Here is a 14038-nt window from a genome sequence, read left to right on the forward strand (position 1 = left end):
GAACAAGAACAACAAGTCACAGATTTGAATTACAAGAACACAAACAAGCGATTACAACATAAACAAAATGGATAGATAGTTAGACCTTGATTGGTATAATCTTAAGAATCCAAGAATATGGTAATCTTGGGCCCTTAACACTACACGCAATGGTTAACCTAACTCCTACGTTGACACAAGAGAAACTTTACCTCCTCTAAACACCAACGTCTCAAGCCAACATTGCAACACAAGTGATATCCACACTTGTTGCCCTCATTTCGGTGTGGTGGCTATTCCAAGTCCTACAACTAAAGGTGTTTCATGTTCCAAGTCTTACATCAATGAACAACTAATGAGAAAAACACCTAAAATATTCTATTTATATTCTATTACAAGACAAGGAAAAATAACAATAATGCCCTTAAAGGGTGGGATGGCTATGGAGTGCATTTGGACCCAATGAATTGACCAAAATACCCTTAATGGAGATGACCAAATCATGACCCATTAAGTATTTATTGTTCAAAACTGTGAGTCTTCAAGTCTTCGATACTCCAAGCAATCTTCCACACACGGCCTTGCTTGTGCTCAAAAGGGGTCTTCCTTGCATATTCTTGTGCCCTCGGGGTGACCAAGTCTTGAGCATTTAAATGATGACCTCTAATCATGTCTTCAAAAATTAAGGTGGCCATTTGACTTGTATCATCATGCCTAACTCACCTACGTTTACATATCCATTCACAATGCTGTTCCACGACACAACATCTCTTTCGTCCATTCCCTCAAATACCTTCCTAGCAAGACCAATCAAACCACGACTACTATAAAATGCACTAACGAATTCTGCACTTCCAAAACACCATCAGCGTCATTTTTCACAACTTGTCCATGACACTTCTGACCCAAACAACCCGTTTTAGCACAAGCACTCATGAGCGGCGAAAACGCAAAACTATTAGTCAAGAACCCATCTTTAAGCCTTTCATAATAAAAAACTACAGCATGATCAGGTACATTACTACAAGCACAAGCTTTTATAACAGTGATCAAGAAATTCGTTTACCTGAAGCTTGAGACCGAAAAATAATATATATGTGGAGGAGACCAAAAAATAATATATATGTGGAGAAGATACTTAGGATGCAATAGAATCTATTTAGCCAAAAATTATGCGGTAGAAAAATTACATAAGAGAAGTTAGAGAGACTGCTACGTTCATGGGAGGAAAGAGAAATCGGTAAAGTTAAAAGTCTTTTTTTAATTTTATCTTTCTTTTACAAAAAAATAAAAATATATGTGCTGCTACAGGTGGAAAATAGCTGATGGTGTAAAAAAAAGTATATCAATGATGCACAAAACTTAAATTTTTATTTATATTTTAAAATATATGTTGAAAAATTCTTTTAATTTTATTCTTTCATTTAATGAGGTCTTAAAAACTTCATATTTTCTAAAAGAATAATTAAGAAAATTAAAAATTAAATTATAATTTATGTTCTAAGAAATACTTTCTTCGTCCCATTTTAATGTCGCCGTTTGATTGTGTACGGAGTTTAAGAAATAAGGGAAGACTTGATTATACTTACCAAATTGTTCTTTTATCAAAAAATGTGCTACTATTTTTTTTTAATTAAATGAGACCAACAAGATAAAAGTGAAATTATATCTTTAAATAGTTATCAAATAAAGAAAAATTATATTTTTTTTGAAACGGACCAAAAAAAATAATGACACATAAAATAAAATAAAAAAAATATTTTTTAAAGAATATCTCATATTTCAATAATTTAATTATTTTAGATTAATAGGAGTGCTAATTAACTCTTTGTACCCACAACCCCCGCCACCCCACAAGCTAGAAAGGGCTTTTTTTATTTTTTAAAAAAATAAAAATAAATCAGCAGAAAGCAAGCAAGCACGCAAGCCAGCCAGCCAGCCAGCCAGCCAGCCTTTGTAGAAAACAAAGACATAATAATGAGAGTAGAAATAAAAACAAAAGGTGGTAGATGCATGAGTAACAGCAACAACAACTACTACAATTACAAACACAATCTCCACCCCTTTCTCTCTCTTTTCCTACCACACCCTCTTCACAACCTTTCTTCACCACCTTCTCCCCCTCCTCCCCCCCTTTCAAATTAAAAGATCCTTCTTCTTTTCACCAAAATCTCCCATTCCAGATTTTTCGTTTCCTCGGTTTCCACGCTCCACCAACCACTTTACCTTCTTCTTCTTATTACAGTCTTGTTGTAGTTTTAAGGTACTATTTCGTCGGTGTTTTTGATTTTGTTTCTTTTTTGCTACTTTTGACTTATAGTTTAACATGTGGAAAGTGGGATAATTTGTCAGTACTGACCTCAGTCAATGTGCTTTGGATGCTGACAAATGGTACTCTTTTTCATGTGGGTGCTAGTACTGAGGTTTTTCTTTCCCTTGTTCTGATTGTTTTGATGTTTGTAGTCTTGGGGAGTTGGGTTCTTCTTTCTTCTTCTTTTATCCACAAAAAAGGTGGTAGGTTGCTGAGGGTTGACTTGGTCTACAAAGAGAGATATAACCTTATCTTCTAGAGGGATTACTTGGTGTGTTTTCTATAGATTCCTTCAAAGTTGTTTCTGGTTGGCATCTCTGCTTTACCTATGGAAATACTAATGTATCTTCAATGCCTGATAGATTAATCCTTTGTTCTGGGGTTGTGAAGTTGTCAACTTGAGGGTTCATGGTTTTTATTGTTTTGGTCTGTTGTCACCTTGATTTTGTCGTTTGAATCTTTCTTAGTACCTTTTATTGGCCACTAGTTGTCTAGCTAGTCTAATTGTTGGCATTCCTTGCCTTTCTTTCTAAGCTTCTGCAATTCTATCATGCATCTTCAAAAGTCAGCGCTTCCCTTTCTTCCATTGAAATTGGCCGACGTTGTCTTGGATTTTAACTCACATATTTCCGGCTGATAACATCTTTAATTCATTTTCACCTTTCCTTCACAAGGTGTTTACTGACGTAGAAAGTGTATACTAACTAGCTAGTAAAGGCTAAAACTTCCACTACGTTTTCTGGGCTTAATTTTAGCAGGTAGATAATCATCAGATTAAGTAATGTGGAATGAAAGATGTCTATTTTTCTGTGCCCAATCAGTGTATGTAATGCTAATAATGTATTCAGAATTACGATTCAGTGTTTAAGATGCTTCATACATGGTCTTAATTCCCAGCCATCTAATGGCCACATTAGGCATTTCTTCTACTTTGCGCAACAAGTTGGCATCATTCTTCTAGTTACAAATGGAAATGTGTCTCGACCTTTCTTTTCCTTTTCTAGTTCCTGTTGTTAGATTTTCCAGTCTTCTCTTATACATTTCAAGTGTTGCTAAAATAGTTGTTCTGCTAGGCAAAATTTGGCGAATGCTATGGTGAGCATCCGAAGGCGCAAGCTGTTAGGACTTTGCTCTGGTATGGAAAATCAGTGCATCTTGGTTGATTATAATCATTGAAATCATATAGACCCGTAGTTTCTGTACTTTGTAAAATATAGTTGTCAAGTTTTCTATCTATTTGATCTAGAATGCAATGTTTTCACTTGTATCTGTTATATTGTTTACTCTCGGGTCTATTTACTTTACAAGTTCAGCAATATTTTTGGATAACTTTTCTTGATACCCAAATGATTATGAAGGACGAAGCGCCTTCTTGGTTCCACTGCCAAAGTTTTCTGAGAATGACCACTTTGCGGAACATCGTTTCTTCAACAACAGACCCACTAGTGTCCATCCAATGACATCAACTGATATTGATGAGTCAAAAGAGGTATGAAGAGTGTATTGATGTTTGGTATTCTAGCTACATCCCTCCAGTTACTATTTTAGTTTATCTGAAGTCAAAGCGATAGCGTTATCTATATATTTCACTATTGTGCTAATATGTTCCATGAACATGAATGTCTAAATTTGCCTGATTTTTTAATTTTAAAATTCTCCCAATAATCTTTGAAGACTAGACTCTACTTCTACTTCTACTCTGACAAGCAAGTATGAAGGATGCAAACATTTAGCTTAAATGAGATAGAAGCAGTGTGGCGTCACCTTTAACAGTTTTAGGACAGCCTCTATTTATAACTTTTTCCCCTCTCTTTCTAATATGAGGTATGGGGGTGGCTTCTATGGGTCTTTTGACTGCTGAAAACCGTATCTTGAATCAGCAAATGAAATAGTTTTCAGTTGAATGGTTTTTATGAATGACCTAATTGAAAAAGTATTATATGATTGGACTTTACTAAGCTATGATCCAAAAGGATATTGTCTCTGATCTATTTCCTTCTATTTTGGGTTATCGTGAAAAGATCTGGTTTAGATAGAAGTAAGTTAATCTGCTATAATAATGTATTGAGATTTTGTTTAATATATCTCCTACTAAACCTATGTAATTACATATCCTCATGCTTAGTCAAACTAGTTTGCATAGTATGGAAGCTAAGATATTCTATGCTATTTATGCATCGATCTTTATCTTCAGAACCATGTAAAACATTTTCCAGAATACTGATCAAATTAGTTGAAGTGGCGTCCCCATCATAGGTAGTTATTTGGTTTCTTGGGAAGGAAAGTCTAAGTGAAAACTTAACCGTATTTGACAATCAGTAGATGTCTGCGTAATTCGGTTTGTAACTATGAATACTGTTGTTATGCTGCTTATCTTGTGCTGTGTTGTGTGTCTTTCAGCTTGTTTCCTAGATAATTTCATGGAGAAAAAGCTCTAGTTTCTCTGCAGAAAGTGCTTAATATGGAAATAGCTATTTATGTCTGATCGATGCTTTAAAGATATGATACTTGGGCTTAACTCAACCCCACTCATGAGGGAGGATTGCCCAAATTAACCACCTCCCCATTCCCAACCAAGGTGGGACTCTAACCCACTCTAACACCCCCTTCACGCCCAGGTCCAACAAGTGCTCAGACCGGAAGCCCAAATAGTGAAGGACCTAGCTCCGATACCATGTAAAAATATGATGACACTTGTGCCTAACTCAATCCCAAAGCTAGCTCATGAGGTGAGGATTGATCAAGTCCATATAAGCAAACCACCAGTCTATTCTCAACCAATCTGGACTCTAACCCTCTCTAACAGATGGAAAGTCAATTCACTTGATTTTCTCTGTAAATTAATACTGGCAATGACACACAAAAGGAAAAAAAAATGTGTCCACTGCAGTAGGTTTTTCAACGTCTCCAAGTGATGAGATTTTAGTGGATAGCCGACCATGTTTGTTGCTCCTTTTACAGTTTTATGGCCTTACGTGTATTGTCTTCTAGAACTGATTGCATTCTTACTACTAAAAATAAAGTCAATTGGAATGATGATGTCAAATCTTTGAATATTTAAGGTTCTGTCCAGCTTTAATAGAATTTCGGATAATAGTTCTCTCCAAATATTTTCTTCTGCTTCAGTTACAGTAAGGAATGAATAATTGATTACTGACAAGTTATGGCACAACTATCAGTATTGTGGTATTGACTATTAAGTAAAACTTCACGCAAAAATTCATAATCGTACTCAGACCTTTCTATTACCGACTATCTTTTGGTCAGTGATCAGATTAATATGTATGTTTTCTTCCCAGTCAATAGGATGTTAATTCACAATCTGATGGTTTCGTTAGGAACACTAAGTTCTGTTTGCATTCTTTATATCCTAATATATTGTTTCAATGCACTCCAGAAAATTGCTATAAAGGTTGTTCCTGGAACATCAAATAGTCATGCCTCTGGCTCCTTGATGGAGCAGACCGCTCAACAATTTCCAGGTTTTTCCTTACTATATACTAATGATGGTTTTATCACCTTGTTGCCGTTCTTCTATTTCATTATAGTAGGGTAGATTCTGCTGATCTTTATTGTAGATACAACAAAATTCAAATATGTCTGTTTGGTATCTTCGACATGACTGCACATAATTGTTCAGCCCTGCATTTGGTTTACCCGACTTTAAAATTTTGTTGCTTCTGAAACAAAGTTCTAATCTCATATCAAACTGATGGGAACTATTGGTGCTTTACAAAGTCTATAGCTGCTTGTTCACTAAAAACAGGTCTAAAGGAGTAAAGAGAATGCTAAATAAGAAGACAAAAAAGAAAGAAGAGTAGGAAAGGGGGGTGGGAGTTGGGGGACAGACTGTTAAAATATTGACGAGGACAGAAAGTGGAATCTACATGTGTTTATGAATAATTTTCTGCAAGTATTTTTAAATGGAACATGATAATTAATTGAACAGCGACATGAAGCACTGTCTATTGCAGACAAAATTGCAAGTTAGGCTCAACAACATGAAGCACATATATGGATGATTTAACGGCTTATGTGTGCAATTACTCTTCTTTTTCTATGAAATACAAAAAAGGAATCACCTTGAATATTAATTAGCTTCCTCTGTTCCTCGATAGTCATGCCTCAGAATATCAATATTTCATGTTTGTGAGATATGTCACTTGAAACTCAGCTGCTGATTGTGGTCATCAGCATATCATCAAAAAGTTCCATCAATTGATGAATTGCTCCATTTTGTTGTTTGCCTGAATCTTGTGAATTAGCTGGGAACTATTTGAATAGTCCTACTTAAAGCCACCAGTTCTTGGACCCTCTAGTCCCAGAAATTTAGTGCAGGAATATTCACATCGAGCGCGTTGTAAGGAATCTCGTGTCCTTAGAACTGATGCTTGCATCCCGTGAAATATTTGTGCATTTGCTGTTGCAGAAGTTAAACGCAGAAAGCGACACAGGAGAAAGCACTTTGAAAACCAAGAGCCATGTCTCATGAGAGGTGTCTACTTTAAAAATATGAAATGGCAAGCTGCAATAAAAGTTGATAAGAAACAAATCCATTTGGGTACAGTTGGCACTCAAGAAGAAGCTGCTAGACTGTATGACAGGTAGCATACTGCTTGCATGTTTATCTCTTGACCTTGTTAAATATTGTTCCTCCTTCAGTGTAATGCTAATAATTTCAAATGTGCGACAGGTGGGATTTCCTAGGGTTCATCTACCAATTTACAGTAACAAGATCCTTGTTCAGTTCTATTGGAATTAGATGATTTATCTATGGAAGCTTTAATATGGACGAAAAATTTCTTTTTTCCTTTTGAATTTGTAGGGCTGCTTTTATGTGTGGGAGGGAACCAAATTTTGAGCTTTCAGAGGAGGAGAAGCAGGAACTAAGACAATTCAAATGGGATGATTTTTTAGCATTTACACGCTCAGCGATTACTAACAAGAGTAAAGTCCCAATACTGTTACCACTTCTAGTCACTGTAACAGTTCTTGGTGGCTACCGTACTAATCAGATCAATTTTTTTTTGCAGAAACTCGAAGAAGAAGTGGAGCTGGTGCACGGAGGAAATCTGAGCCTTTAACTTCAGCACTGAACAGTGAGGAGGAAGAGGAGGGAGGGGAGCCAGAAAGCAATGGGTTTTCAGCCTCTGAAGATATAGAGCACGACGTATCGTTCTCTTGATCCCCTCCTCTCTCCTCCATTTTGTGAATGCTGGAAAAATAATGCTATTGATTCTGTTCAGCTGGTCAGCCACGTACTTACAACTGGATGATTCTGTCAGTCGTATAGATTTACACAAATATAGGTGCCCCTATTAGGGCGGGTTATCATATACCTTTCTATTGGCAAAGTTTAATCGAGTTCGATCACAAGTATGTTATTGTGCATGCCTCGAGATCTATTGTCATGCTTGATTAACTTTGACATGCAGAAGTGACTTTGATCAGCATCTCTTACCGGTGAATAATGGTATATGACGGGGAAATAAAGGGACATGACAAGAGGACTGTAGTAGGTTGACTGTTAATATACAACAATCGAACCATGTAACGCTTTGTTTATATCAATATATTTATGTATGACGTCATCACGATTTCCAAATATTGATAAAAATGATGAGATAAAACAATAACAAATAAACAAGTTCAGGTCAGATGAATTTTCAGCCATGTTATTTCATTTAAATTCACCTGACTAATGTTATACAAAATTAAAATAATACAAGTGCTTTTTTATTGTGTGCAATGGGAGGATATATAATTAAAAGATGTGTGGAGGGAACGCAGCTGCATTTTTTTCCTTAGCTGGCAATGTAACATCACAATTCACATATATGGGCCAGTTTCTGTTGGAAAGGAATTTAGACAAGCAAGAATTTTCCACGTTTGATTCTCATGACTTCGCCAAAATCTTGGATTGACCGACCTCATAAGCTCCTATCATTGAGAGATGAGTACTTTTCACTCCCAAACTTTAATTTTCAACGTCTTTCTGATTGGACATGCATTTCCAGCCACCCAAGTCCTTGTGTCCCAAAGATAGGGATGCCAAGGGAAACTTTAGGAATCTGTAGAGAAAAAATGAAAACGTATTCCTATGAATGAAGGTTTTGGTGAGATTTGAACCTTGCGGGGGTCGTTTCGTAAGATGCATTAGAAAATTATATGTATTGGGTTTGGCATTATCTAGTCCTTCGTTTGGTTGACTTTTTAGCATTATATATAATTAATACACGTATTAGTTATACATCATCTTAAGTATTATAAAGTGTACAATTAGGACCCGTTTGGTAGAGTGGATTATTTTCATTATCCATGGATTAAATGATGGAATTATTTATACATTATTTGGTAGCAATTTTGGAACAATGTATAACTAATACATGGATTAGTTATACATCCTACACGGTATTATAGTGTGTATAACTAATACACCCAATTTGGTAGGCTTACTATCCATGAATTACAATCTATGAATAAATATGTGTAAGGACAAAAATTTCCTCAATTTTCTTTAATTTTTTTTTTAAATCTTTTTCAATTTGTATGTGAGTTACTTCTTTTCAATTTATCAAGATAATAATATCCCTCCAAATAATTTTAGTCACAAAAAAACTACTACATTAACTTAAAAAATACTTATTGGTCAAAATTCTAAAACAAATTGCATGATTGAATACGAGCTTTAATTTTGTAAATAGGAGATTCATTAACAAAAATAATTTTTCTACTTAGCTTTTACACTATACAGAACACAAATTTATGTTAATAATAATTCTATTGTCTTATTCAAAAGTTACACGTATCTCCCTCCAACTTAAGAACACCACAAAGTGGGAACAACAAACAAATGATGAACAAATAAAGAAAAGATAACATAAAAAAAAATAATTTTTGCAGGTGAATGATTAAATCTTAAATTTTCAAAGTAAATAATTAGTTATAATGTTAATTTTTAAAAAAGAATAATAAAGTTTTGCAAAGAAAATACACAAAGTTATAATATGTCGAGAGTATTTTTGTAAACAAACAATATTCTTTTTAAAATATAACAATACATATTGTTTACAATACATCAAAGCAAATACTGCATAAAAAATAATCCAGTATTATTAATCCCAATATTACTAATCCCTGTACTACTAGTCCCAACATTACTAATATAACCTATTTAGTATTATCTTATACGCTCTACCAAATGACCCCTAATCTCAGTATTACTACCGATGATATTAGAAGGTTTTAGTATAACGGGATAAATGTAGGTAAAGATAAAAATATCCTCAAATCCTTTGAACTATTTTTTTTATATTCTTGGTTTAATGGTTTATATTTGGAGTATATTTGTATAAAGTATCGATGACAGATTTTCAATTTATGTGCTTTGCATATGTGTGTCTCGTCAATAAATAAAATTATATATGAAAGAGTAAAATTATTAAAAAATAACAATTGACGTTAGAATACATTTTTAACTGTTTAATGATATAGCTTGTAAGAAAAAGGCAATCATTAGAGCCTATTATTAAAAATAATGAAAATTTGTCAGATCTCATAGTATATTCACAATTAAAATAGCTGCATATAATTAAATTTTAAAAGAGAATTTATATAGAATTATATGACTAACCAATTTTAACAATCTAAAGAATCTGATCAAAATTATAAATAAGTCATTTTCAAATTACTAATTGCATATGAGTCATTATAAACAAAATCACAAAATACTTATCTACTGTAAGCTTCAAAAAATATACTAAAATTTTAAAAAACTTACCGCAAATCACAGGTAAATTTATCTTCTTAATCATAGATACTATCAAAATTTCAATTGTAAGAAAATTCTATAAACATGTTTTTTTTCCCTATGTACGGTAGTTTTAAAATTAGTTTTGGAATCTGCAAAAATAAAGACAAAAGAAAAATGCAAGATAAGTATAAAAAGCAACAACAACAACAACAAACCCAGTATATTCTCACTTAGTGGGGTCTGGGGAGGGTAGAGTGTACGCAGTCCATACCACTACCCCTAACGAGGTAGAGAGGCTGTTTCCGATAGATAAGTATAAAAAGCATCAACAATTAAAAAAAATCCATGTGGCTAACATGTCTAAAAAACTATTAACTAGACAAAATAATGAAAGAAAGGATGATGATAATGAATGCAAGAATATGGCTTGAATCAAAATCAAAATAAGAAGAAAGCTAAAATTAGAAGAAGCCGAATGTTTATGTTTTTTTTTGTAAACTTTGATTGAAAATATTACTTAAATAGAGTTGTTGATTTTTTTCTAATATATAAGGTAAAATTTTATTTGATTTAAAATTATTAAATATTATAATTTCTTACCTAAAGAAATAAAGACTTTAATTAATATCAAAAACTTAAATAATATATACTATTGACTTATTTTAAAAAATAATTCTAACCATCTTTTCTTTTTTTTAAAAAAGTCCAAAACAGTACCCCCCCCCCCCCCCCCCTCCCCACCCCCCAAAAAAAAAAAAAAGAAGAGAAGACAATATACATCACAAATATTAACACCTACTATACTAATATTTGGGCGACTTTTCAAAAACTCAATTTTAGTTGGTTTTAAAGTCTTAAATATTACAAAATAGTTAAATAAAAATAATTTGAGAAAAATAGTAAACATAGGATTTTTCTATTGCAGAATGTTTTAATGAAGGACAAAACATTTGAGTCATATTTCTAAAGGGCTTTATACTTTTAATATAATATAGATAGATAGATAGATATAGATTAAGATGACAATTTATCCTCAAATAGTTTAAGTGAGAATACCATTTTTTTGTTTTTTTCATTTTTAAGATTCAAAAATAATGTTTTGCAAAGAAAATACACAAAGCCATAGAATGTGGAGGGTATTTTTGTAAATAAATAGTATTTTTACGAAAATATAGCAATGCATGTAATTTTTAATACGTCAAACCAACACTACTAATTAGTTCAGCACTACTAATGCCAGCATTACTAATTCTAGAATTACTACACCCTATTAAGTACTCTTCTTGATTTTACACCATACCAAATGACCCGTAAGTGCATAGTGTGAAACTTTAATTAACTTGACAATACTTTATGAAGTCTAGTTTAGGCTATTAACATATGCAAATTAAACTACTTCATATTGTTATTGATAGTTTCATCATAAAGGTAAAGAGAATGAGAGAACATCAAAAGGGGCTATCTCATTTCGCTAGTAGATTCTCTGGGACAAAGGTTGATGTAAGGAAAATAAGTTATTGCTCATGATTTGGAAAAAAATAAATGTTGGTGAAGCAGATGATCTCTGGATCTATATTCAAGATTATATGATATTTTGATGATTGAAAAATTTCGTACAAGTAGACTGACACTTGTTGAGAAATGAAGACTGACCATCACAACTTCCAATACTTCTTTAGTTAGTAGGATCATAATATTAGAGTCATAGATGGTTGAAGTTGCTTAAGGATTATGATCTCACTATTTTTAATTATTCGGATAAGGCTAATATGGTATCAAATACCTTAAGTCTAAAGGCGATGAGCATGGAGTGTTTAGATTATCTTATGGAGGAGGAGCGGCCTTTGGCCTTAGACATGCAGTCTTTGGTCAACCAGTTGATTTGTTTGGATATTTTGGTACCCGGACATGTGTTATATTATGTTGAGGCTAGATCTTTTTTGTTGGAGAAGCTTTAGGCTCGACAATTTGATGAGAAGAATTTGAGTGTGACTTGGGATAAACAATTAAGTGGCAAGGTGAAAACGACATTTCTTGATTTAGAGGATGTTTGAGGATTGATGGTCAAGTTTGTTTCTCGAGAGTTGTTGGCTTGACTAAACTAATTTTGGAGGAATCTCATTGTTTAGGGTATTCTATCCATCTAGGAGCAACTAAAGTGTACCATACTTGAAGCAATAATATTGGTGGTGTGAGATGAAGAAAGACATTGTGAAATTTATAGCCAAGTGTCGTAATTGCCAGCAGGTTAAGTGTCAAGTCCTAAAATAATCCCTATGCGTGACTGGCTCCCGTTAACATCACTTTTCGGGAGAACTAATTTTCTATACATTCACAATATCTACAAACACTGAGATAAAATATGTGCAACTTCAAGTGTATTAAACGCAAAGTAAGCATCCACCTGGTTATCGTAATGCGATTTATGAAAACAACAATACTTAGATAATAACTTTCTAGCCTCAAATTCCACCCCAAGACCATGGAGCATCTAAACAGAGTTACATGAGTTCAACTTTTGGGCATGGAAATCCAACAAATAGAATCATAATCTAAAAGTAACTTAAGCTGGGTGACAGCCTCTACGAACAATGCGAAGGCTCACCTTTGCAACACAATCCACACATAAAGATCGTCAGTCACAAGTCTCTCTCTTCGCAACCGTATCTGCAGGTATGCAAGTAAGGAGTGAGCTATATAAATAAAACCTAGTAAGATCCTCGGCTCGCTACTTTAAGTACTCCCGGAACAAGTATTAGAAAATACAACAATACAAAGAACATATAGTTATTACACACAGGAAGTATATCATAATAAGATATCCAACAAGACCAACAATCATTCATCAAAAGCTATATATCTAAACACAATTTATACCAAGTACTTATCACCATTTGAAATCAAAGTAATTAACCAACACCAGAAGTTTCGGGCCACATACACAATGTGTCAAATATCAAGAGTATACACAATACTCGAAAAACATACACAATGTCCTGTGTCAAATAAAAAAGAATACATAATGCTCAAGTAAAACACACATAATGCCTAAATAAAGCATACATAATGCCCCAACGAAATTAGAAAGCATACACAATGCCCCAACGGAATTAAGAAACATACACAATGCCCCAATGGAATTTAAAAGCATACACAATGCTCTAATCTCACAGTACACAATCATATTATATTATGAAATAATTTATAAAGGAGTATTAGTATTCTTAAACATAAGTATATGTGTCTGGCCTTGAAGACCATCGATTCTACCACGCACACGCTCGTCCCAATACATGGACCTGGCAGATATAAATATATCATAAAAACAAATTTGAAAAGTAAGTACCCAAAGCTTCAAGTTTCACTTACCTCTAACAAAAAGTTTTCCAACCTTGTAATGCGTAGAACACTAACCAATCAATCTCCAATAGCTTCAATCTATCAAAAAATATTTATTAAAGATATCAATCATACTAGTCGGAACCCATTTCTTAATGTCTCTAATTTTCAAGCTAAAAGCTAAACTATAAATTAAAGATAAAATTATTTGTATAACACAACCCATTAATAAATCATCCATTTAATAAATTAACACCTAATCTTAAATAGCCAAATTGAGCCTAGAAATTTTATTAAAGAAATTTGCACTTCTATAGCAACTATATAGCCAACAGTGCAACCTCCAATTGCTAAAAGAAAATCTCACCATCAATGATTACTTATTCAACATTCTTTATCATATCATGGATAGATATTCGCTAATTATTACTCCAATCATCACTATATCTATTACAATGGTGGGCAAAAGTTTCCATATTTAATAATTCTTAAGCCCTTACACGTATGTATATCAACATAAATATTACCTACAGATTCACACTTGAGAGCAGTGATCCAAAGATTCTCCTTGTGTTTGGTTATAAACTTTCAAGAGATTTTTCCTCTGCAAGTGTGTTTTTTCTTTCAAAAATAAAGGAATCAAGAAACCCTAATAT

General features: G+C 33.4%; 1 protein-coding gene across 6 annotated transcripts; it reads left to right on the forward strand.

Moving 5' to 3' along the window:
• Positions 1-1990: 1990 nt before the first annotated feature.
• LOC107842716 (ethylene-responsive transcription factor-like protein At4g13040) lies at positions 1991-7881 on the forward strand. Of its 6 annotated transcripts, none has more exons than XM_016686673.2 (7): positions 1991-2242; positions 3364-3425; positions 3649-3779; positions 5688-5772; positions 6720-6894; positions 7116-7237; positions 7324-7881. In XM_016686673.2, the coding sequence occupies exons 2-7, from the start codon at positions 3383-3385 to the stop codon at positions 7473-7475; spliced, it is 708 nt and encodes a 235-aa protein (XP_016542159.1). In that variant the 5' UTR covers positions 1991-2242; positions 3364-3382; the 3' UTR covers positions 7476-7881. The 6 variants fall into 6 exon arrangements, with proteins under 6 accessions (XP_016542159.1, XP_047252939.1, XP_047252942.1 ...); XM_047396983.1 differs by lacking the exon at positions 1991-2242 and adding an exon at positions 2353-2384; XM_047396986.1 differs by lacking the exon at positions 1991-2242 and adding an exon at positions 2465-2561.
• The last annotated feature ends 6157 nt before the right edge of the window (positions 7882-14038 follow it).

This window comes from Capsicum annuum, chromosome 9 (assembly GCF_002878395.1).
Source record: "Capsicum annuum cultivar UCD-10X-F1 chromosome 9, UCD10Xv1.1, whole genome shotgun sequence".
NCBI classification, from domain to species: domain Eukaryota; kingdom Viridiplantae; phylum Streptophyta; class Magnoliopsida; order Solanales; family Solanaceae; genus Capsicum; species Capsicum annuum.

Bases quoted from the DNA above. Each gene is read 5' to 3' on its own strand.
- LOC107842716 (XM_047396983.1), top strand. The intron at 3,426-3,648 runs GTATGGAAAATC...ATGATTATGAAG, and splicing joins GCTGTTAGGACTTTGCTCTG to GACGAAGCGCCTTCTTGGTT. The intron at 5,773-6,719 runs GTTTTTCCTTAC...TTGCTGTTGCAG, and splicing joins GACCGCTCAACAATTTCCAG to AAGTTAAACGCAGAAAGCGA.